General features: G+C 39.7%; 1 protein-coding gene across 1 annotated transcript in view; it reads left to right on the forward strand.

Moving 5' to 3' along the window:
• LOC104032488 (von Willebrand factor D and EGF domain-containing protein) overlaps positions 1 to 26064 on the forward strand; it is a 181548-nt gene that overhangs the window by 95844 nt on the left and 59640 nt on the right. Inside the window, exons 12-18 of the mRNA XM_075710358.1 lie at positions 6052 to 6188; positions 7258 to 7413; positions 11919 to 12023; positions 14753 to 14867; positions 18348 to 18598; positions 19859 to 20078; positions 25827 to 25964. Of these exons, the coding sequence (XP_075566473.1) occupies positions 6052 to 6188; positions 7258 to 7413; positions 11919 to 12023; positions 14753 to 14867; positions 18348 to 18598; positions 19859 to 20078; positions 25827 to 25964 (1122 nt within the window). The remainder of the gene's footprint in view (positions 1 to 6051; positions 6189 to 7257; positions 7414 to 11918; positions 12024 to 14752; positions 14868 to 18347; positions 18599 to 19858; positions 20079 to 25826; positions 25965 to 26064) is intronic.

The raw sequence follows: 26064 nt of genomic DNA on the forward strand, positions 1-26064 counted from the left end.
CCTTAATCTACTGTTTTAACTCCCAGTTCTTTCCATTCAAAGCACAGACCTGGCTGAGCGGGAAGAGGGCTATTAGCTTGATAGTTACAAAGTCAATAGAAACCAAATTTTAAAAGGATATCAAATCCTCATGATAAGGGACATGGAAGGTTGCATGCTCAGTGATCCATGGTATTCCCTGCAAATCAGATCAGGGAGATTAGTCTTTTCTAGTGATAGTTTATTTGCTTTAATGCAAAGCAGTGAAAGCAGTTCAGTGAAACATGTAGCTAAACAAAACCATTTTCTGAAGTGTATAGAATTAAATGCTAGAAAGGTTTACAAAATTATAGGTGTGATTTAAACTGACCAAAGCCAGACAGTCCAGATGCATGCCTATAACTTCTTTACATCATGTTATTTGCAGGCACTGCAGGAAATTTCAGCCTTAAACTTTGTTAAATTCAAAACAAAACAAAAAGCCCTAAACAAACAACCTCCTTCCCCAAATAGACACACACTCACTCACACATGACAAATAACAAATTCATGACAGTTTATGAGCTATAGAATTAAAAACTTAAAAGGTCTGATTTAAACTGATCAAAGCTAAAAATTCAGAGCAAATTTATAACGCCTTTATATCATGCTTTATGTTGTGTGAAGAACCCACAATCTACCAGTACAGAATGTTCAACCAATTGTGAATAAAAACCCACGTGTAATAACGAGATTTTATTCTAATTCAGTAACTGTAACGATGAGAAAATTACTAAAAACAACCAAGCGGATACTAGTGTGGACATAAGGATCATGATGACACCCACGAGCACCCTAGTGCCCCAATCCCTTTGAGTGGCATCACTGCAGTCGTTCGTGAGGAGCCACAGGATGCTGCCAGGGGTTCTGCCCTGAAGTGCCTTTGAGGGACTGAAACTGAGACCTGCTTTGGGGTGCCAGTAATCGCCATGAACGTGCAACCGGATCTTACATTTTACCACCTATCCAGGCCATCTAGAAAAAAGGAAATATTCTATAGTTAACAGAGCACTCCTCTTCCCTTCTATTGCTAAAGTAAATTGCTAGCAAGCCTTTTAAAAATAGAAGGATCAAATAGACATAAAATGTCATAGTGAGATTTTGAAAGCAAAAATAATCTCCCATACTGTTGCAGCACATGGATGCTTTTAGTGTAAAATTGAGCCAGTCCATGCAGTAAGTACTTGCAAAATGCCTTTCCCATACTCTTCCAGGGCTCACTTCTGCAATCCATCCTGGGTACTAGAGACCCTCAAAGCAGAAAACCAGATTCACTCCATGTCGGCTAAAGATCATAGGTCTATATAGTTGATCATAGGTCAGTACTATGACAAACTCTGTTTCTTTGAGAACTGGTTTTGGAAGCATGGACAAACACAGTCTTCATCTAGAAGCCAGGGAGGTCAGTGATGTGCAAAAATCCCAGCAAACAGCATACAGCTGCAAATACTTTTTCTTAGGGAGGATTTTCAAATGAGCTTTGGGTTATGGATACCATGAGTTCAGGAATAATGCATTCAATAATTGTGACTACAATTGCTGAAATAACCCTACAAAAGAAAGAAACACAGTATTTGTGCATGTATGTGAATGGAGGCAGGTTCAGACTTGCTCTGTCCAAGCTGTGAGAGAACTAAGCATCTAAGAACTAAGTAGCTGCAATAGCTAGCTGTCCACAGCCACACCAGCAAGCTCTGGCACAGCAGCTTGCTCAACCAGCTAAATGATTTCAAGGACAGGGCAATTGGACAATATGGATAATTTTCTTTTGCACTTCAGCAAAGCTGTGACCATACCCAGCGCTCATGATCTGGTTCTTGATTTGCTTTTCGTTACTTCAGTTGCTTATTTATGATCCTGATCAGGAAAAGCTGGGCAGGCCATTTCTTTCTCTTTATTTGAACAATATTCTTGCCAGCTTTAATTTCAGGTCTGCTGCTCCAGCCCGAAGTTGCATGCGTAGCTTTCAAATACTGCAGAAGAATATTTATTTGTGCTAGGATATTTTTCTATTCAAAAGTGGAAACCCAATATGAACCATATCTATCTGTCAGTAGGACTTCAATAAGTGTAGTTTTGCAAGATTCTTGATTTTGTGTCAACTGTCTCCATTTTATTTCTACATCTGTGCATACTCATTATTTACATAATGGACTACAACAAATATCTATAAAACCAATCGTGTATATATGCAGGGTTTTTTTAAGTCTATTATGTAGCCTGTGCTCCTTTTCATGTTTGACTCATGTAAATGCTTACAGAAAGAAACCTCACTGCCAGCACTGCCAGTGCGGTGAACTTACTATTCTTTCCTGCAAATTCCTACTAGGGGTAAAGCAGGACCGGAAGGGTCCCTGCCTGTCAAGAGAGGCACAACGCAAGCGTTGCAAACCAAACAGGACAGACCCCTTACCTCTGTCTAGACAGCCAAGGTCTGGAGGCCTTTTAGATGCAACCTTCAAGTCCAGATTCCTCTCTACTTTTTATTCCAAGACAGTTTTATTAAAACTCATTTTTTTTATTAAAACTTTTTTTTTTTACTTTTTTCCCCAACATCTCCTGCTATTCATCAGTGTCTGAGTGCAAAGCTCTACTGGGTGACAGACACATTTCAGGTGTGTTTGCTTGGTGTGTGTGCAGACCAGGCATTAGAAATGCATCAAGGTGCCCATGTCTGAGCCAGTGGATGTGAACACACAGCTTCGTAAATCCTCCTGCACCCTGCACACATGACTGCACCCTGCCATCCACCTGAGCCCCAGGTGCTACCCTGAGCTTCAGTTTTTAATTTACTAGTAAACTCAAAGTGCATTTTTGGCCTTTAGACCATACAGAGTAAAGGAGGAGGATGTTCTGTCCCGGATTTTGTTATATTTTGGCATTCACACTCCTAAACATAAATTATTAATGTTCAAACAAATCATACTTTTCGCGAGCTTATTCCATGCACTGCCTGATTTCCCGCAGATTTCTCTCCTGCCTCTTTAACTCGCCCCTTTACAGACATCAGACATCCATCCCAGGTCTCCAGGACCTCCAGTTTCTCTGGATATCTGCACTTTAGCCCTTACTCTCACCTTTGTGATATATCCCAGCTCTTTCCTTTGGTCTGTCTTTCTCCCCTCCAGTCTCCTACTGAACTACTTGCAGCTCTTTTGCTAAGGTTTTTCAGGCTCTCCAATATTTCCTTCTCACGTCTCTACCTCTCTGGCACATGAGCGTATGCCATGCACAGGCTTATTAACTACCCATCCACTAACATGGGGAGCGATGAACAACACCCGAACCTTGACCGCATTTCCCCCAGCAAGAGCAGGATCTGTATGGCCGAGTACGCAGCTACCAACTGTCATGAGACTTCTCCGAAGCTAATGTCATTGAGGTTTCACCTTCCACGTTTGAAACTGGCTAATGTATGCCAAAACCAGGAGGCCAAGACAGACAGAAAACCACATTAAATACAAATGCCTAAAATTCCTACGACCATTAAAAGTGATATCTCATTTTAAGAAAACAGTTAGATAAAAATAATGACCATCTCAAAAGGAGCGCGCTGCCTATACTGAGGTCTAAGGTCTGAACTCCAGTATCCATTTGTTTAAAAATGAGTCATTACAATTACTTTCATTTTCCATCAGACCTTCACCCTTTTCTTCCTCTCCCCCCAACATCCCCTGCGAAAGTCCTTGGTAAAAATCTGCATGGGGACTCTGCCACCTCCTTAGTACCACATTTCAGCTGGCCAGAAATAAAGGAATATAGCATTAAATTAAATATGGTCTCCTACACAACCGTGCTGTGTATTCCTCCCTTTAGAGCACTCCCAGCTGAATCAGGCAGTGCGTGACATGGCCGGCTGAGGTAACAGAAAAAAGCCCGCTTGAACAACAGCTCAGTCCCCTCCTTCATCAAACTACAGAAAATACAAGGTGCATTTTTCTTCCATGAGCCTTTCACCCATTTCACCAGAAAAAAAATTCTTATTTTCATCCCAGTTATCCCATAACATGGCAAGTCTTGAGAGAAGATATCCGAAGCATATATAGGAACATATTTCCTCTAGATTTAGATCAATTTAAAGATGCTGTACAAAAGTGCGTACAGAATGGTTTGAGAGAAATAAATACAAAATGCCATGCTGATACTGTAAGTCATTTTAAAAAGCATTGAGGCTGGATAATCTTGCACTGGCCCTGACACAATGGTGCCGTGGTACTGTCAGGATGTTCATAAAGATGTAAGGAAACCCTCGGGCAAGCACGCAGGGCTCATCGACAAGCAACCAACCTGAGAGTGCCTCCCTGGAAAAGGAACGGCTGCAGGAGCACACTCCTGTGCCTCGCTCCTTCCCAGGCTATGAGATTTTATTTCACCCACAGAAGCCTGCAACGATAATGAAAATGTTAATGCAATCCCAGCTACCTCAGTACTAGTGGGGCTAACTATTAAAATCTCATGAAAAACATAATGAAGCATTTTTTTTAATTTTTATGCACTAACCACAGAAGAAGGCAATTTATCAAAACCATTCACTACATCTGACTAACAGTTTTGTACATTACAGGAATCCACAACTAGCTGATGAATGCTGATAAGCTGTAAACCATTTTTCTTCTTGTAAATATTGCAAAGTGTCCAACAGTGCTGCTAATACTGCTGCAATAAAATCAATAAAAAAAATTAAAAGAAAGAAAAGCTAAAAGCATTTCAGAAGTACAGAAAAAGTCTTTCTGCTATTTTTCACATTTATGTTGCTTTCCTTCCTCTGGAAAAACAAGAGTCATGCAGCTATGTTGTTATGGGTTGCAATCTGGTGGGATCCCAGTGTTTAAACTGCATTCATCCTAGTTACAGCGTAAATGCCAGAGCCCTAAAGGAACAGCAAGGTACTGGGGAAGGTTATCAACTCAGCTCAGGGTGTTTTGCCCCTTGAATCAGAGCTGAACCAATGTACCGTTAAAATATCGGGCAACACAGAGCTTCTGGTTTAGATAAGCTACAGCTCGGAGAAAACTGATGGGCAACGTTGTTTTGTCAGAGCAGTGGTGATGGGGCAGGGAGGAGGAAAAACTAAGCAGCCTCTCCTCACCATGTGACAGGGAAAACAGCCTGCACTACGCTGTGCTGGCATCGATGCAAATACCTGCCCAGTTATATTTTTTCTAAAGTAATGATGTGAGTTCTGCCATCCAATGAACTTGCATTTTGACTCTGTAAAAATAACCCCAATATGAAAGCAATGAGCGATTTTAAACAGCGAATACCTAAAGTACAACAGAACACAAATGAACCTTTACCTGAGAATCATAAAGCATTTTAAAACCAGTAATAGGTGAAATTCAACCTTGTAAGGGGGGGCAGCACAGGCTGTGCATCACTTAAGCCCTACTTAAGGCCTCAAAATAGGATTTAAGTGAAACTTAGCTGGTGCGTGACATTTGTGCTGACACTGTGCAGAGCTGAGTGCCACCTATTAATGACTTAACACTTGCAAGCAAGCATTCCTTTGAGGATCATTACTTTTATTGCACCCGGAGCTTTCAAATAATAATAAAAAAAAAACCCCTGTCTTTTGTACCGCTGCTTCACATTATGAGGAGCCTGGTGGCATGGTCATCTTCAGATACTTCCACTTCTCATTCTCACGCTTCTCCACGCTATGGCATGCCACCCTGGCCTCTCAGCTGTGCTCCCATCCTGTTACCTGGGTCAGCAGAAGTGTTACCACTGGAGACCTTTCAACATGAAGCCGCAGCTTCAGTTAATTGATTCCATGAGCCGTATAATGCTCACTGATACATCTTGCAGTACTGGGTGCACAGGGCAATTATTCAGTGGAGGTTTGCTATTTCCCATTTTGACAACTGCTGCCTGTCTTTTCAAGAGAAATTCACAGGGGAGCAAGGAAGACCCCAAGGAAAAGAATTAAACCAAAATAACCAGGAACAACAACAACAAAATCTCTGATAAACCAGAACAGAACAGCATGTAAGTGCTACTCTCTAAAGCTTTCTATTTATCTCACCCTTTCAGAGCAAGCTTTGGAAATCACAGGCTTGGAGAACAGGGGCCTCTGTGACGTCCGAGCCTCCGACTGCACCAGGATCCGGGTGTTTGGCCTCGGCTTCAAAGAGTCGCCCAACCTGCACTGCGAGGTCACCAGGTTAATTGTAAGCTCCCATGGGCTCGTAAAGTATTGACGATATAGTCAAACTTTGACATGTTTCTATTGAAGTCTTTTACCCTGAACCTTGCCATCATCTCTCACTGACACAGCTGGGTGCAGATACCTTCAAAACCCATTGCCAGTATATTTGCTACGAGCCAGGAGAGCTGAAGAGGTTCAGCCCTTTCCAGGACTGGTTCCTTGGAAATGCGCAGCTATACGTTCTTGCTAATTTTCTCTGTGGGATTTTGTTTAACTCCTGTTTGGTTCAGCTGCACTGTAGTCCAGCGAAGCCTGAAATCACAATATTATTTCTCATTTTGTGCATCTGGAATCGGTACGCTTGGTTGTTTTCCTAAACACATTTGATTGCTAAGTTTTGTGGTTAAATATAAGGTTTCCTCAACATAGTTACAGAGGCTCTTATTTGAATTTTCTTAGTCATAGTTCAATACCAAATCAGAAGTTTTAATGAGTATTAAACCCATCTCTTCTGCTAACACTATAATTTTATTATAAACAACTATACACAGGCAATGCTAGGACTGAATTATTTGGTGTATCAGCATACTCAGATATGAAGTGTTTGATTCATCTCATAAATCCACCTCATAAAAGATGTTCAGCCTGATTCCCATTCAGCCTTAACATGCTAATGAGGCACAGCTGAGATTTGCCTACCATGCCCGCTTAGGGCTCCGTAGGCTCTTAACTAGCAGTGACGCCTCGTGCAGCTGATCTAGATAAGTAGCTGACATCACCTTCAAGGAGCAACAAGGTGGCTGCTGAGCTCCAAGGAGGAAACACATAGTTGCTCCACCACATTACCCTGCCTCATCCCAGCTGCTCATCCCTAGCGCAGACCACAGCACTTCCTAAATCAATAGACCACTTGCATGCATAGATGAGCATGGCTTGCTCTTTACTGTAGCTATAGTAACAGCATCATTTCTTTTAAATAAACCATCTGGAAATGCCTTATATTATTAATTAGAAATATAAATGTATGTTGACAACTGGAACTTCTTTATATGAGCCTTCAGTTTCTGCACTCTCCTTCTGTTTTACTGTAGCATCTCAATGGTGAATGGATATCAAGAGAACAAGAAACCACAAAAGCAGATTTTCTCAGCTCTGAGGCTGTTGACTGCCAGATTCCTCTCCTGAACATCACAGAGACAGTGCACTTTGTGGCCGGTGATGAGCCGTTCGCAAGATGGCAAGTGAAAGTAGGAATTTCTTATGTTTCTAAGAAATTATTTAGAAGGAGAAAATTTTGTTGTCATGGTAAATTAAAATGCAAAGCACAATTTACTTCCCTTCAGAAGTGAAAATGCCTGTAGAAATATTCACTTTAATGTCATGTAGGGAAAAAAACCCCACACCAACCAAAACAATATGAATTAAAACCAGGTGTCTTTGTAGGCAATCCAACAGTGCAAATTACAATCACTTCTCTGGGTAATCACCTGAGATTGATGCAGTTGTGCTAATCAATTGTTAATCATTAGTATTTCATTTCTGGAAACCCCAGCTCAAACTCCTGATTAGGCAGAAAGTATAAGACAGCTTTGACTGACTGGTTGCAAGGCTGATGCTTGTGCAGTGCAGGAGCAGAGCACTGGCTGGCTCCTGGGCAGCGGGTGAGGGCTGGCATGGCGTGAGCAGAGATGGCGCGGTCATGGTTCTATGATTCTATGGTCTTGAATGACTGCAGGAAGAAACGTGTGCAGTACCTACTCGTGCTGGGTTCTCTGCTGTTCACAAAATGATATCTACTTTCTAAATATTTCCAGGAAATCAGTCCCTTACTGAAACCTGTGCCTGCTACCCTTGGTCTTGCTCTCAGCCTGGATGGTTATTTTCTGCAGATTGGTTGGGGTTTTTAAGACTGAGATCATTTAAAGCCTCCATAGCTGAGAAAAATATATTGCCATGGTAGAAAGACTGCAGATGTGCTTTGAAAATTGCAGCATGTAAAAATGAAAAGCGTAAAGCACTCACTTCACTGCGGTGTTACTGCCTGTCCCCCACCCCACAGCTGTCTGTACCCCACACTGGGGACATGTGCTGCTATGTGGCTTAGGGGAAACAGAAAGATGTTTGGCAGTGCACATTTTCTATCTGGTAATTTTTTTTTAAAATAGATAAGGATTTATGTTTTAAGAGATTGGTGTAAGATCTCTGTGGGAGCAGAGCTTGACTGTCAGCTGCTGGGGTGGACCTTGAACCTTCCTTCTGCAGAAGGAGCCATCAGAGTGGGCAGACACCAAGGCTGAACAAGGAGCGCGGTTCCTCTGCTTAGGGCTCCACAATTTCTCTAAGGAGATACTGAACTCTGCCAACCGTGAGATGAAATGCTGCCTCATGATGGAAGGATCCGAGAGGGAGACACCCTTGAGTTTCTGGGCCCAGGAGGACAGCTAACATTTTTGCACGTGCACAGAGCCATTTCTGCAGTGTAACTAGGATAACTTCCTTGCAGCTCAGGCATATTACGATACGGTTTGCTTTCAAGTGCTGCCTTTCAGCCTTGAGGAGGTCTGTACCATTTTTCTTATTTTTCCTTTCAAAGCACACATAGAATGTCTCTTTCCTTGCACTCGAGTTCAAGAAAACTCTGCAACTGTAAGTCTTCTGCCCCTTCCCTCTCCTTCAAACCCTGCAGAAAAAGCAGGTTCATGGCTATGCAGCGAATGGACAATTAAATCTTCCCAGTCCGGTCCGACCGGCTGTGTGTGAATCCCAGTTCTCCTGCGGATATTTTTGCTGAATGAATTGGGAAGGCAGAGCTCAGCGCTCACTTTCAAAGGCAGCTAGCCTTACATGGCAGCACAGAGGACAAAATGATGGAGCTTTTCAACACAAAAAATTATTTGAAACGAATTCCACAGATGTTCAAAAATTTGTGCTCCAGAAAATTCCTGATAAGACTTACTGCAACATTGATCTTCTGGGTTATGTTAATAGATACTTTTAAAAATGTAGGTAAAAGATTTTTCAGAACCAAAAATCAAAACAGTTCTTTCTGGAAATATCACTGTTCCATATTTTCAGAATCTCTCCTCGCTTCCAAATCAAATTTCAGAGGAATCAGCAAAGTTTCACATAAGCTTTTTTCAATACCAACACTGGGGGAATAGGGGCTTGACAACCTCTTCTCAGTGCTCTTTCATTTTATCTGCTCTTATATTCATGTTTCAGATTTTGCTCATTCTTCCCATGACATGCTGCCGAACGTAGATAAGAAAGTACATGGGGCTACACCAGAGCATTTGGTATAATTAGTTTAGATATCAAAATAAAAAGTCCTACTTGGTCAGCAGATGACTTGGGCTGTCCACACAGATGCCTGGGTGAAGAGGTGAAAGAGCTTGGCAGGCACTTATCTAATTTGGGAAGCGGGTCTCTTGCTTTTCCTCAATTCACTATCATTGCCTGTATTTGTCAAGAGCAGAAAAAATATTTGTTAAAAAGTCAGTGAGGCAGAAACCGAATTTGAATTCAGCAAGTTTTTACAGCTTTCCTTTTTCATTTACAGAAGTTCGTACGAGTCAAATTGTATGTAGATTATATGAGTGATACAAATAGCCAAGACTGTTTCATGATGAATGAATTACTTCAGGCAGAAGTGACAGATTTCCTGATTGTCCTGACTGCTTATCCAGAAGAAGTGGCTCTTTTTTTCCAGCTGATACGTATGTTCAAGCAATCAAGGCACAACTCTAAGCCTGTCTTTGGCTTTTAAGGGCCAACTGAATTTGAAGAGAGGTTTGCTCAACTTAGGTCTCATTGAAGTATTTGTTCCACATCACTAAGGTGACTAATGGAAAAGCAATTAAAATAGCTATAAGCCAAGCCAATTCTAAAAAGACACCAAAATGGATGTTTATAATAGAATGTAGAAAAAACTACAGATTTAACAAAAAATTAAATTGGCAAAAGTTACATTTTACTCATGATGCTCACTTCAGACAGAACGATTAGTGTAATTTTACAGCTTTTTATATTTTTCCCTGTCTACCCATTTCTTCACCCATTATTAGTGCACTGATATTGAGACAACATTGGACGCTCTGGCAAAAGAATGGAATGAAATGTAAATTGCATTAGGAATAATATATTCTTAATGGATATCCTGCTGCCAATAAGCACTGTTTTTCAGTGAAGCGCAGGCCTTGAGGGGGGTTGCCTGTTTTATTTTTTTTCTCCTCTCAAACTGCAACATAAGTTCTTTACTTCTTTTAAAAAAGTTTTTACCTTTACTATAACGCACAATACCTAACATCTCGGCTGAGTATGATGCACAGGAGGGTTTTTTTTCTCTTAAAGTTATACCGATGAATTTTACTTCAATATAAATTAGTCCAAAGAATTTGTGTCTCTTTTACAATTTCAAATTGTGAATACCCATGAATCCTGCCTGTTTACCTCCTTCTGTTGGTTTCTGCAGAAACACTCTTAGCTTGCAGTACATTTTGAGCTGAGAACCATCACATGTGAAATTGTGGGAGTATCTACTATTATGTTTCACGAGCTTTCAGATCATTCTTAGTGAACTTATGATAATTGCTGCTTTTTATGAAACTTATTATTTTTTACTCTGTGCACTTCCAGTTATCTTTGTTCAATTTAACATACATTCTTTCTGTAAACTAAAATAGTTTATTAATTGATCAAAAAACCTTATACTCTTGACTTTGTAAAAGTCCTTTGTAAAGGCACTGAGGATGTTTCAGCTTCAGGGTCACAGGAGAGATGGAGGAGGGCTTGGGGGTTGTTTTTATAGCAGGAGGACAGAAGGGGTACCTGACCGATCCAAAGCAAAGGCCTTGTTGGATCTGCTAAGGACTGGCTTTCGTTTGACTGTGAAAAGCTGAAACCTAAAAAACGCCTGACAAGAAAGGGCTTTGCTTTCCTGCTGGTGTTCATCAGTGTTTACAGCATGGCTTTCAGCAGTATTTTGGGGTGATCTTTAATGTTCACATGTCTGGAGAGGTGTCACAATGCTCTCGCAAAAGTTAACCCTTTTCACATTAGTTGGGTATCTTTTCATTTTTATTGTAGAAAAATTAAAATATAAACTCACTTAACCCTTTCTTATTGTTTAAGCATTCATATGTGCAAAATGCCATGCTAACTCAAGGCTTTCTAAATTACCTACACGTACAGGGAACTGTGAGCAGGGACAGGAGGTGACTGTTGTTCTAACATACCTTCCCATGGAAATGAGACTGTTGCCATCTGGTATTATCCACCACTCCAGCACTTTTTTTAAGGTTAATTTAAAACTACCTAAATAATATGCATTCTCTTTTTTCTTTTTTACCCCAAGGAGCTTACTTACTGATTTGCCATTAGTAAGAAAGTGGTCCTGAATTTCAGCCAAAAATCTTAATTTCATTTCACAACTCCTTGAAAGACACCCTTGTAATACTTGAGTACCTATGCAGTTTCCATAAAGGTATTGAAAAAACACTCAGGAAAAAACCTAACAGCAATCAAAAAAGTTGAATGCCAGCTAAGCCAAAAGATCTTTTGGTTATTAATGAATAGTTTCCAGTTTGGAGCATTAAGCAATTTGTTAGCTTGCAGTAGAGCCACTCACAAGTGGTTTAATTTATCTTGCTGGCAAGCATCCAGTTCAAGGGGGCAGCAGTATATGCTCCAAAATGAGCAGACAGTCTCCATATGGAACATTATTACTTATAAGGATGATTTTTGTATCATTTAGATCACTAACGATGGCTTCCAGTACAGTAATTCCAGAGTGCTGACCCTGTACGACGCAGTCTGCCAGGCCTGCCAATTCCATCCAACCGGACTTTGTAAATTAAAGGTAATTTAAAGAGCATAAAGGTTTAATATGGATCGTTCATCTCTTCCTGAGCCCTCTCCCTCCCTTTGATGTACTGTGTGTAATAACTGCTTTAGAAGAGGAAAATCTATTTCATAGGTTACCTGCACAGCCTAACACTTTTCTCTCCTTCACAACGCCTGTCTGTGATATTTTTTTTTTCACATTTACGTGGGGTATGAATACCTGATAGACCATGCTTGGTGGTGGACCTTTCTCAGACAGGCACTTCCAGAAAGACCATGGTTGACGATATTTATACTTTGCAGCTGTTAATGGAAGTAAATAAGACTGAGGAGTCTTCCCTGAAAGGCAGCTTAACTTCACTTTTGAAGTGTCTCTGCTAGGAAGTTATTACACCTCTCCCAGCCTGTTTGGTGAGGGCACTGTGCCTGTAAGGTACATCATTTCTATACCCATTTTCTGCCTTAGCAAGAGGTATACTAAGATGCATGTTATACAGTTTTTGTCATGTGAAAACACCCTTGAGAAAACATAAAACATTCTTGCTTACATTAAACACTGCTAAGTACAAACATATAGTACTTGGACAGTTTCAAAACTGTAATCAAAAGTCTAGTGCTATGTTTTAAACTGCCAACATGCTAGAAACTGCCTGGAGAGCACTATAACCCTCTGTTTTCCTGTGGACTTATTACTGTAACAACCCCCATCCCTTAAAAAAGAGCTTCCCTGCTCTTATTTTCTGGAGACCTGCGTTAGACAACTTTTCTGTTTTTCAATGTGGCTTCAAAAGAAACTTTTGGAGGGTCTTGGGTGAGATATTTGAATGTGCTGATCCTGCTTTCCTACACTGAGGCAAGTATGAATGAATAGGAGACCACCAGTCTGCATTTCTATAAAATGAAGATTAATCAAGTATATCTTAACTCATTTGAGTCACTGTTCTCATTAACACTAATGGGAAAATACAGTTTTCAAACTTGCACTGATTGCAAGAACATACCAGTTACCAAAATAAAATGAAAGTTCACATTTTTTCAAATAAATCAGTGAATAGAAATTACTTTCTAGGTCCAAATGAGAGCAAAACCACTTAAATTTCAGATTGAAATAATTGTGTCAGAACCATTTCAATTAAACCTAAGGTGGTAGGGGTTGGGGTTTTTTTTTTGTTTTGTCAAAGGCTTGCCTTATTCTTACATTTTTGAAGCTCAGAAATATATATGTTTTCTCAATATGCTGGTGTTCTTTAGGGATTATAATAATTTCTATCCTAAGACGCTGCAAGGGACTATTTGAACCAGGCTTCCAATTGCATCAGACCACATTCTAATTACCCCTCTTATAACATTACTTTGTAATACCTAAATTGCTTTCAGAAAAGGTGTTTCAATTAGGGGACTTTTTATATCAGGCCATTTCACATTCTGTGTTCTTTTATGGAGCCCATTCTGTACCACACTATCACATCAGAAAAAAGCATCTTTTCCATCAGAACATCAAGCCTTTGAAAACAACAATGTAATAAAATCTAATTAACATCCAGATTTTAATGCTGAAGATCTGTCACGTTCTATCACGTTGGGGCAATTATGAGAGTCCTTTTTGTTTCTCTACCTTATCCATTACTCTTAAAGTGGTATTATTTAAAATATTGGTTAATATACTTTGCAAAAGAAGTTTGTGAAACTAATAAAGCAGTAGACAGAAACCACAAGGCCAGTAACAGGACACACATCAGTCTCAGCAAAGCGATGTGTATTCAAAGGAAGGAAAAGGAAAAATGTCTTTAGTCCTGGTAGCTTCTCCCTCCTCCTGTACCAGTGACATGCCCTGTGTTCCCAACAGCACCCCGTGTTTTGCTGGAAATCTTCAATGTCAGATAAAGTCCCATCTGCAGGTGTGCCCCAACACAGGCTACAAGCAAAAGCCGTAACTCTGCCATAGGACCTTCCCCTGGTGCAGATATTTAATTACACCTGTTAATTATGTCCCTGTGTTCACTTCTCAGACAACCCAAGGGTCCTCAGCCCACGTGGAAGCCACAGAGCCTCCCTGGCCCAGGTGGCCACCTTAACTGGGAGAGGACCAGGTGGCCTCAAAGGCTGCTGCGCCCACAGTGCACTGCACGAAATTCTGCTGGGATGTTCTGCCCGACCTAGGCACCATGGATGTGTTTAGCTGTTGTTTACAACTATCCCACAGAAGCCTAAAATCTAATGCATTTCTTTGTTCTGCTTTTATACTATTGCTTTTTCATATTTTTATGAAGAACCTCCAAAAATAATTAAGTTGCCAGGACAGGATACAAAAATTTCAAACAGAGCTTTTATCCAGTCTCGGTTTTTGTTATTCTCATGGAGTTCACTTTTGAGCATTACCTAATAATCATCATATTGGTAGTCACAGCTCGGAATAGTGATCACATACACCACATAAATGTGGAAATGAAAAAAAAAAAAAGAATCACATTCTGTTGCATTCATCTATGACAAGCAGCATCACATGTTGCCTAAGCTAAAACGTTCAAAGCTACAAGGATCTCAAACTGAAACTGGAAAACATACATGTCTTGTTTTCTCCCTGTTGGGAGAAGGTAACAGCATTTAAATTGCTACTATTTTATTGTTTCAAGAGACAAGTGAGTTTCTGCTTATCTCCAGAAATTAACTGCTAATTTCTTATCTTTCTTATTTCTCTTTTCCTTACCTCCACCTCCTACCCATTTTTATTTCCTTTTTTGGCAGGAAAATACTTGTAATATAGATGGACTTTGCTATGGTGAAGGAGAGTCAAGCCCTACCAGTCCTTGTCTTCTCTGTGAACCTGACAATTCTAAGTTCACCTGGTCCATTAATGAAAGTAAGACAGTTTTTTCTAAGATTTAGAAGCACTTAGCTGGGAATTTGTGACTCGGTCTATGACATGGTTCCTTCATTTCACTAACTTGAACCTATCCTGCACAATAGTGCATGTGGACTGTCTGCAATGGCAATAATTGGGTGCACCAGAAACGCAGACTGACCAGAAGCAGAGTACTCCACTGCATGCACTATGCATCTGGGCACGTATCTTGTTTTGGCCGAAACCTGACAAATCTCAAATTGATAAAACCAAAATATCACCTGAAAATGAAATTGTTGATGTGCCAGTGCCACATGCAGTGCCCAAGTCCATCAGCTAAGGGTGGTGGATCCTAAATACATCTGTCATCATCTTGCAGGTACAAATCTTTAAGGGAACAATTTGCCGAAAGCACTGCTTTTAAAACACTAATGTATATTTTTGGTATCTGGAAGAATTGTTTTCTTTCCCTGAGCCAAATCCTATGAAATGCCACACAAAAGACCTTGGCTTGGTAGGGAGTCTAAGTGATAGGCATCAGCCACTCATTACCTTCACTGCCACAGAACCTAAAGGCTCATTCTGCAGCCCGTCATGGCAGGGGTCATAGAGAAGGCTGCCTTTTGAAGCACCTCCTGAATGCTAATGACTTAATCATAGCTTTTTCTTGGCTACATCCCCAGTGTAAACAACAAGCATTACTTACCGCCTGCTTTACAGATAATCCACGTTTCTAGGAGCATTATCCTCACAGCGCATCTCACCACCTACATGAGCGCATTTGCATCTGGTCAATATAAAGATTATATTACCGCTTTTATGTAGATTCATGTGTCGGTTCTAGAAAGAGTTTCTTGCACTTTTAGGTTCTGTAAACACAAGCAAATTACAGAGAGGTATGTGAGTGACAGGATCAGTTTGCTTTGTTTGTTTGCAGTTTTATATTCCTTTAGGGTGACTAGGTCAGCAGGACCCTTCTGGAAGGAGAGGAAGATTGCTCTTGTCCTTGGGGAACAGCTGGGGATGCTCAGGGACAGAAGCTCCTAGAGAGTGCAAGGTATGGCAGCAGAAACAGCGAGAGCTGTAACACAATGGCTGGTGTCCATAGCTCCAGTGGAGACACTGCCAAGGGGAGAAGTGAGCAGACATACTCTTCTCAGAGCTGATAGAAATGCCTTTGACAAGGGCCAGAAAGGAGCCAACAAATTTCCAGCAACACAAGAAGTCATAAGTTACCTGAAATCAATTTTGGAAGCAAGAACACAATAGGAAGGGAGAGAGTTGTTTGCCAGTCTTTTTAATTCCTGTTCCAGGCTATCCACTTTGAATTTTCTCTATTTAAAAACATACACCTCTAGTTTATGTCCTAAAAAAAAACCAGCTTTTGGATTTTAAAACTCCCTGTCAGGAAAAGGTCTAGGCAGATCCATCCCAAGTGCTGGCCAACAAAAAATCCCATTGGATGTTACTTGCATGAGTAGTTAAAATGCCTACAGGTAAGTCAGACCTGAAGAAGAGCTTGTAAACCTGAAAGCGTGTGTGTTTTCCCCCAAGGATATAGTTTAGTCTAGTTTAGTCTAATGAGAGATATTATTTGTGACTCACAAAACTTGCCTCCTTTTCGTCCTTCCATTGTATTGGCCACAGCAGTAGCATCTCTAGGGATAAGCTGATCCTGATTGTTATATAGACAGACTCATTACTAATAGCAAGACAGCTCAATTTTAAAATTCAGAAAATGGCTTAAAAGGGGAAAACTGCATTTGTGTTGGAATTTATAAAGCTAGAAGTGATTTGGGAAATCTGAAACAGATCATGGTTCACTGCTCAATAATTTCAAAATTTAAAAATATTGAAAAGAAAGGGTTTGTCAGACTTGTTTTCAAAACTGCTAAAACCTTTTTAAAAATTCTGCAATAATTGGGAGTGTATGTATATATTCACTGGATGGCAAGGAGATCTCTGTGGAATTAGAAACACTCTTATTCACAGACTACTTTCAGAACATCTGATTTTATGCTATTTTGTGCCTACAACTTATCTTTACCCTCCATCCAGTTAACACCTTTGTGTTTATCTGTAAATGCATACCGAGCATCAATATTTCATTGATTACTTTGGGCACAACTTTTATGGGCTCCATGGTTTAAGTGTTTGGGAAATAAAAGGTAAATTAATAGATGGAAGCTTTCAACAGTTATGCCAGGACAATCTGCTGGACAAGCAGTTTAGAAAGCTTTGATAGCAAGCAGCAATGAGTGGAGAGACACATTTAAATGATTGCATAATGTGAGATATGCTATGGAAAGCAAAGCTTGATAAAAGGATATGCACCACAAAAAAAACCCTAATGATGACTTCCCATAATCATAATGCAAGGACACATGCAGTCCTTATGAGAACACATATATAGTTCATAGTTTTAGTGTGCCTTGAAATTAATCCTCAGTGTTAGAAATGTTCTTTAAGTTAAACATAACTATGGTCAAATTACATTGTGAGAAGATTCCTTTAAATATCAATACATGTCAATTTGTACTGCTGGTTAAAGAGGAAAGATGGTTTGAGACTGAGGAGGCTTAGGACATGGAGGCAAAATTCCCAGCCCTGCACAGAGCTGCTGTCACCTCAGGGTACTCATCCAATCTTACTTTTCCTTGGTTTCTAATTATAAAATGTAATAATTTTCTCTACCTTGTCCTCCTTACCTATTTATATTGTAAGTGTCTTCAGGTAACATTTGTCTTTTACTGTAAAATAGCCTTGTATAATTAGGTTTTTATCTTCATTAAGGAAATACTAAATGTAGAGAACAACACTACAAATAGCAATGCCAATGGTGACATGACATACACTATTGTCACTGGGGATAAAGAATCTCAGTATCACTGATGTACCTCTGCTGGCACTGATAAGACCTTTATTCCTGATGAAATGTCCAACTGAATTCAGTCAAACTGCTCAGGCTTAATTACTACCCGTGTGGAAAGGCAGGAGAGTCTACTCAATAGAAGAGCTACACAGGGGTTTTTTTTCCCCCCTGAGTTGCCCAGCCAATTCATTTGTCATTCATCATTTTGAGATTTAGTTTACTTATATTTAAATGGGCTGATAGATAGAGTGGTAGATAGAATAAATATATATATGTAAGTATTAGAAATACAATTAATTAAAGTTTTAGTAAGAACTGGGGGACTAGCGGGAGGTTATAGAAGTCATGTCTGATCTCCTCCCACGTGTCAGATAACACATCAAAAGTAATCAAAGTGCAGTATGGGAGAAAAGTTCAGTATGAGGCATGAAAAAAGTGGAGGAAAAAGGTACATTTTTTGGTAAAGCCATTTGCTGCCTCTAACATCTAAATCGCTTCCTCCGTCAGTCTCATGGGATGTTCTGTACCTTTTTCTTTGAGAGAACTCCTACAAAGACCCATGCTGTGAATCTTTACATGGGAGAAACTGGAATTTATGTAATCATGGTTTCATTTTTGCTGTTTAGACAACCTGCCTCCTGTGTTCCAGGCCCCCTCCAGCCAGCTGCTGACATTTATTGGTGAGAATTTTGTTTACCAGTTAATAGCGGTGGATCCGGAAGGGTCAGCTGTGCTATTCATCTTAGAGGCTGGGCCACAGGATGCCAGGCTCTCTCCTGCTGGCCTTCTTATCTGGAAAGTTGATTCAGAAGAAATGCAGACCTTTGAATTCACTGTGTCGGATGAATGCAATGCACAGAGCAGATATTCTATTGAGGTAAGGAAATGAACACTTTAAAAGAAAAACAAAATAAACCTGTTTATCATGTCAGTGCTTTGGTGCAATTGTCATTATAGCTAATAATTTGTTACTGTCTTGAAAACTAAGACTTCAGCTATTTCCTCATAAGCGTATGCTATCCAGCACAGCAATAATGATCAATTAATGGAATAAGTATCTCCAAGAGCATAGAAACTATATATACAAGGAACAAGAGAGAGTGCTATTGATTGCTGTTTGAAAGAACACTCTTGCAGAACCTTTTAATGGTTCATTAATCTGCTTTAAAATTCACATTCTGCATTTGGATTGCAGAAAAAAGCATATAACATAAAAGACCAAGTTTTAGCTATAAAAGGGAGATTATAACTCATTCTCAATGATATTTTTAGAGGGTGTCTTGCTCTTATGTCATTACTCCACACTTTAAGTTTCTTGGCAGAGCTTGTGCATTGCTTTCTCTTTATTGTATAGCCTAACGTTAATCCTGTGATAGGATGAGCTAATAAAGTGGGATGCAGACTCCTGACATAAGAACAGTTTTGTGATGGAAAAAAAAAAGATTTTTTTTTCCTAAAGATTCCAATTTTTACTCATTCAAACCACTAACATCAAAAATACCAATCTGCTGAACCCACACAGCAAAGGGGAAACTGGAGTCTAGATATGGTTTTAAACTGAAACATTTCAAACTAGACCCATGTTTAACCAGGTGATATAATACAGAGGTTTGAATCTGTTGAAATGCTGTTCTTGTACATACGTAAAATAAAACTATGGACCTCTCTTCCCTGAAAAGAGAGACCAGCTGAGGAATTCCACAATCATGTTCCTGCCTGGGAGCCAGTTGTAATGTGAAACTGTAAGGAGGGCGGGCAGGCAAAGAGAAAAGATTTTTCATTTCTTCTTTGAAGCACAAGGAACAAATTCTGCCCTCAGCTACTATGTAAAAACTGCTGTTATAGCAAATAAGATTTTTTTTTTCTTATAAGAAGTTAGAATGTGTCCCTAAATGATGAAAAAAAAACCCCAAACCCTTTAAAAATCCCTTTAAAGTCAAGCTTTCAGTCAAATAAATAAGTATGCTGAGTATGAGACCATCTATCTAGACAAAACAAATTGGTTAGAAATAAGTTTTCATAATACTAGATAACATGTTTGCACTGCAAATCTGTCCCTTCCTAAAGGGTAACAATATACCTCTCAGCTGTGATTATCTGGAAGAATCTTACCACAACTCCCTTTTGCCTTCCTCAGGTTGGAGTGAAGCCCTGCAGCTGCCTTAATGGTGGAACATGTGTTACCAATATTAAATTCCCTCCAGGCCTTGGTGAATACCTGTGCTTATGTCCAAATGGATTTGATGGAGAATTTTGCCAGGAAGATATTAATGACTGCAAATCAAACCCCTGTGGCAGTGGAACATGCGTGGACGGTGTGGATAGCTACTTTTGTAAATGTCCCCCTGGTTTGGGAGGTAACACCTCACTGTTTCCATCTTTGATTTAACTAGAGATATATTGTGCTACAGGATTTTTTGAGTGCAGCATGACCACAAGCATCTGTCAAATGGACTACATAAGCCTCCTCTTCTGCTCCCATGACTTAGCTTTAGACAGATAGAAAATGTGCAAACCCAGCTATCTAATTATCCATGCTCAAGGAAGGAAAAATGACTTAAAGTTCTATGGTCCTGATCACTTAAGGAGGCTGTGAACCTCCCTGATCTCAGTTTTCACCTGCTTATTTCCCATGGATTTGTCCATTCACGAGATGAGCTAGGAGAAGACCTAGTAGAAAAGATAAAAAGCAAAGATCCAGGACCCTTTTGCACTCCACAGGATTTTACTAAATTAAGTCAATGAAAGAACTGGAATGAATGATTTTTCTAGGTCTAGGAAGGAGAAATAGATATAGAAAACATGCAAAAATAAATTGTCCTTTAGTCGCACTTGAAGCTTCATTAAATCTAAGCATTAGAAAACCACAAACCCATTCAGTTGTCAGACATGCTGATGGAACAAATCTAACCTTTTAAACTGCCCAGGGCTGGCCACAATATGATTTTAAGAGATCCAGGGAAGAGGGATGATCATTGCACCAAAAAATGTTCTTTTAGAAAAGCAGAATGAAAAGTATGAAGAGGAGAATTTGGAGAATGAAATGCAGCGAGGCCAAAGAGGTGGATGCAAGACATACAGTGCAGACAGGAAAACCTGAAATGTGAGGAGAAAGAGAAGCATCTAATAGATAATTTAGATGAGGAGAGAACATGTTGGTACCTATCATGCAAGTTATAGTCAGCTGCACTGCACTCAGGATATCTGTGAATGATTCAGACATGTGCAAAAGCACTTGTGACAGCATGTGGACAACTCCCCCGTGCTCTGCAGACTGGAACCAGCAGAGCCAGCCATTAGACTCTCTGCTGCATTCAGCTTCTGGAATTTGACTGAGCTGAGTCGCTATTGGGTCTCAGAATGCCCACCACCTCCTCCAAGCTGGGACCCTGCTCCAGCTGTGCATAACACCACTCGCGTCCAACATAACAGAGTTTCACATTGGCACACACCTTCTCCTAGAATTTCACGGAAGTTGTGGTCTTTTCATTTGCAGTTCAGCTCTTCAGGAGGTACAAGGCAAATCTGAACATACAGGACTTGAACAGGATTTCTAAACCTGGCTCTTGCTTAGCTTTGCAGGCAAAGGGCCAGTTAAAATAACAGTCATTGGAAAGTGAAGACATTGTGTTGCTAGCCATTCTTGTCAAATTAGCCTCCTGCAAGTGAAAGGTGCTAACTGAGACTGTGTTAGAACATCTCTTGGATCAGAGCCATTTCAAAAGCAGAGGAAGAAAAAACCACCTGAAACTGAGCTCAGATTTCAGTCTGTGAAGCTGTCAAAAACCCTACTCTATTCACACCTGAAAGCATGAATGAATTCATGAGACCCATAATATTGGCTGCTGGGCAGTGCTATAGGTTTGAGAAATCCAGCAGAAGTAACATCAAATGCACATAATTACTACTGTTTATGGTGTGTATATATAGAAGAAACCCAATTATAAACAAAAGCAATGAACAGATTTTACGCAATGGGCTCATACAGGCAGCAAGGTACCCTTTCTGCCTTTTAACAGTTCATGAAACCTTCTTTGGTTTGGTCATTTAAGACTACAAGTCCAGATTTCATTAACTATAAAATTCCAGCAGAAATGAAAAATAAAAAACTAAAAAATAAATTCTGAAGTCAAAGTTCAGAAAAATGGCCTAAAAGATCTATGACACCTAGACAGTATTGACTCCAGGTAATGCTATCAAATAGCCAAAGCCTGCCGCTATCCAGAATGTTTGTGCCACCAAAGACTCTACTGATGCAAGAACACACAAGCCTAAGCATGGAGAATAAAGTTAGAAAATTAAAGTTTGATCAAAACATAAAAATCCCCAAACCAAACAAACATATACAGAATGTCTTGAATTCCCCTGGAAATAACATTCCTATGAGCACAGGGAAATTTGGGAACCTTTTTGGCTGTATTTGGTTAAACATTTGGAAATATACAATAAAAACAATTATTTATTGTGTGTAAAGAGGTGGGTTAAATGAATAAAAAGCAATATAATTCCGTGAGTTAATAACTCCAGTGGATCTGCTCCTGTTGTTTGATCATCACCAGTTTCACACTGCTGCCCTTCTCACTTTAGGCGGTATTGCACATAGATGGAGTGAAATCAAGTTCTATTATTCCACATAAAGTAGTCTGCCATAATTACAATGCATTGTTTAAAAATTAACGTGGAGCATATTCTGAAATGTGGTTCTCATTCTTACACAAACAGTAAAGAATGAAATATCCAACACTTCAAAATAACACGCTTGAAAGCAACGTACAGCTGACTCTAGAGACAAGGGCACAGGACACCTCGATGGCTAGAGAAACACTGGGTTTTCCTGAACCCCTAATTCTTGCCAGGTTACATAAATGCCCATTGTTTTTGCTGTACTTCCCCTGCCAAAAATGCTACAACACAAGCAACCACAGAAAAAAAGATATGATTGAGTGAAACAGGAATACAGCTCAAAGTTTTAATAGCAGGTGAAAAATTATAAGCAAGCGGAGCTGAAAGCCAGCTGGGAAGTAGCTGATTTTACTTCAGGGCAGGTTCTGTGACAACAATAAAAGCTCATCCATGATGCTCTGTTTATGTCTCAATTCCCCAGAAAACCATCAATAATCTAACGAGAAGGCAATGCTATACTGCTCAAGTGACAGCACCACTTCACCATCACAAATGATAGTGAACAGGTAGCAGAAACAAAAAGTTAACTCTTTTGAGAGCTTCCCAAACACCGTTACAAGAGAAGTGGCAGCACAGGGAACACAGTGTGTTGCTAAGCGGTAGCAATTCAAGTGCATCGGTGTATCTCAGGCAATGTAAGGGTATAATGTAGGAATGGGAACAAGGCAGGGAGAGAAGCCATTGGGAAATCTGAGAGAAGGATGACTCCAGAATTATTACTACTTTAAATTTCTGCAAAGACTTATATGCATTTATCTCATCGAGTGTTCAAAGCTCATTCATTTTTCTTCAACATTGTTAACAAGAATTCCCGTTGTTTCTTCTTTTGGCCACCGAAAGCAAGAACATCACCCACCTGAGAACAGAACTCATCCTTGAAAACTGCATCTCAATCACAAAACCATTCTTTCTTTCCCCATGTACCATTGATTAATATAAAACTGGGGGGCAGAAGGGAAGATGGAACTATAATTTCATTTTACTTTTCAGGAAACTGAAGAAAACCCCAAGATTTGTTCATGTTTCTTAATAACCATAGAGTTCCTAAATGAGATTTCCCATTCCTTTACAGTCAACTTAATGTGAACAGAGTCAAAAAGTCTTTCTCTGCATCTGTAGGTGGTCAGCTCCTCTCGAGGTGTAAAAGGACTTCATCTTCTCAGACAATTTCCCATGCAGGGATGGAGAAATTGAGCTGGCACAGAAACAGATGTTTCAACCTTGCAACCTGAAGATCTTTTATTCCCATTATTTTTATTTGCACTGTCGCAGTGCCAAGAGAATTGAGACTCCCTTGTGTTGCAGTGCACTGGAGGTTGTGCAAACAGAATAATTGAGACTTCTTGTTGCGGACAGTTTTCTGTCCATTTCTGCTGCTTGTTCAGCAACCTTCAGCCAAGTTTTGGACTTTGCAAACATTTGTCCTTGGACTCAGCTGGATTATCATTATGCCCAAATTGATCAGATACTCTTTAAAATCAAATCTCTCTAAGTGAAAAGAAGTGCTTGCATAGTACCACCTCTACGTTACAAAATTCATTCAAGTGACTGAATTTTTAAACTTAGCCTGTTACTTATGGTGTTCCTTTGCTTTTTGTAATTCTCTCATCTTTGAGATTTTAAAGTCAGCCCTTTGCAGCAAAAATTGAGTATGTAGAAGGGAGGAGAGGGGACTGGGGGAGGAGTGGCTGTTGTTACTGAAATGGGGGACTTCATTCCTACTTTCATTGTCTACAGTATGACATTTAGTCTTCTATGATACTCAGAGAAATAAAATAATTACTAATCTAATCAGAGGGTAATTCATTCAATATTTTCCAGAATGTGATGTCTAATAATTTCCCAATGCATCATCAGAAAGCAGTATCAGAAAAAAGCAGCCTGATTCTACGAATGTGCTAATTAAATTATACAATAGAAATAGTAACCCAAAATGTAACAAGGGAGGAAAAGAAGTAAGTTAAGCCCGGCAATATTATGTGATGCCCAGCTTACATGAAAGAAGCATGAAGCGTGCAAAACTAGAACAACTTAGCTTGAGATGGCACCAGAAAAGGGACATGGCTTTTGTGCTACCGTTCTTTTTCTTTTCTTTTTTTTCTCCACAAGACAAAGCAGACATGAGAAGGTGATGTCACTAACTTTTTTAGGCAGCTCAATCAAGAGAGACTTCAATTTCAGTTTTTTACATGGAGATGTTATTTTAACTTGAAAGGAGTAGTGGAAGCTATCTGAAATGCTGAAGCAATGAGAGATTAAGTTGTAGGAGATGAATAACAATGTTCTGGTTTTATCATCAGATAATTCATTCCACCGTGACAAATTTCTTTTTTGAAGAAAAAAATATTATTTTATCCTTAAATCGTCTTTCGTGATAAAGCTGGATATCTGATATAGAACAAGCCTTTCTGTACCTTGTGGTATGTCTTGAAGCAGGCACCTGGACTCTCAAGAAGGTCTCCCAGTCTCCTTGGGTATTCCTACAAGGCACAAAGGGCGTGCCTTAATAGATAGGATATGGGCTACTTTATGACCTGCTATCAGGGCTCCATATTCTGGTAACCAGCAATAGCCAAGCAAGTTTTCTCAAGTGCACAGAGACAGCAGCACACATACCCGAAGCCTGAGGGAGTTTTTAACAACAGTATACGTGATTACTTTGCATCATTTGCTTTTCAGATAGTAATTTTAACTTTTGGGTCACCTTCCCCTATAGGTATCTGTTAAATCATCCAGAGTTGTGAATTTGAATATCAGTTGCTTCAAGGGATTTTTAAATCCCTATTTCCAAAATCAGCAATAGCCAAGACACATCGTTTTGGGTTCAAATCCTATAGCAGCTTATCTTCTGTACACCAGCACTGCGGCTCAAAGACATTTTCAGAATGTTTCTTCAAATTTTAATTTTAAATAGAATTTTTTTTTTTTTAAAAAATCTGATCATTTTGTAAGGTTTACCTTCAGCCAGACTCTATCAGGCTGATTCACAATAAGCTATTAGTTATGTGAGGTTCACATAGAAATGAAAAGCACAATAGGTCAGTATATGGCTCTTCATATCCTAAAGCCAAAATGGTGACTTTCATTGGCTCCTTCAGCACATGACAAAGATCTTACATAAACAAGACAACAAAAGCAGCAACAAAGATGTGAAATGCAGGGGAAATAATTTATTTAACATGCACAGATTTCTACGAGCAGTAGTCTCAAGTTCAGCACTTCTGGTGCCAGTGACAACAGTAATAAACAGTGTGATAAAAGCAGGTTTAAGAGAGACAGTGGGGAATTGGCTCTAACATGAATGACGTACCCTGTAATGAGTTTACAGCTGAGAAGTAAGCCTTAGTCTTCTTCAACATTTGAGATGAGGAATAAACAGGGAATCTTTCCTGATTATTAACCTCCCCTTTGTTTTGCCACAGGGCTTACTTGTCAGGAAGACAGGAATGAATGTGAAGAGAGTCTTTGTTTTCCTGGAGTCTCTTGTATGAATACTTTTGGATCGTATACCTGTGGAATTTGCCCCAGTGGGATGGAGGGAAATGGTAAAACTTGTAAATGTAAGTGTTTTGCATGATTTATTTTAATAGATGGGGAAAAAATGGGTTCAATTCTACTGCTATTATCCTTAATTGAGTACTTTGCCACTTGCTTCAAGTA

The sequence above is a fragment of the Pelecanus crispus genome, chromosome 5 (genome assembly GCF_030463565.1).
Source record: "Pelecanus crispus isolate bPelCri1 chromosome 5, bPelCri1.pri, whole genome shotgun sequence".
NCBI lineage: Eukaryota > Metazoa > Chordata > Aves > Pelecaniformes > Pelecanidae > Pelecanus > Pelecanus crispus.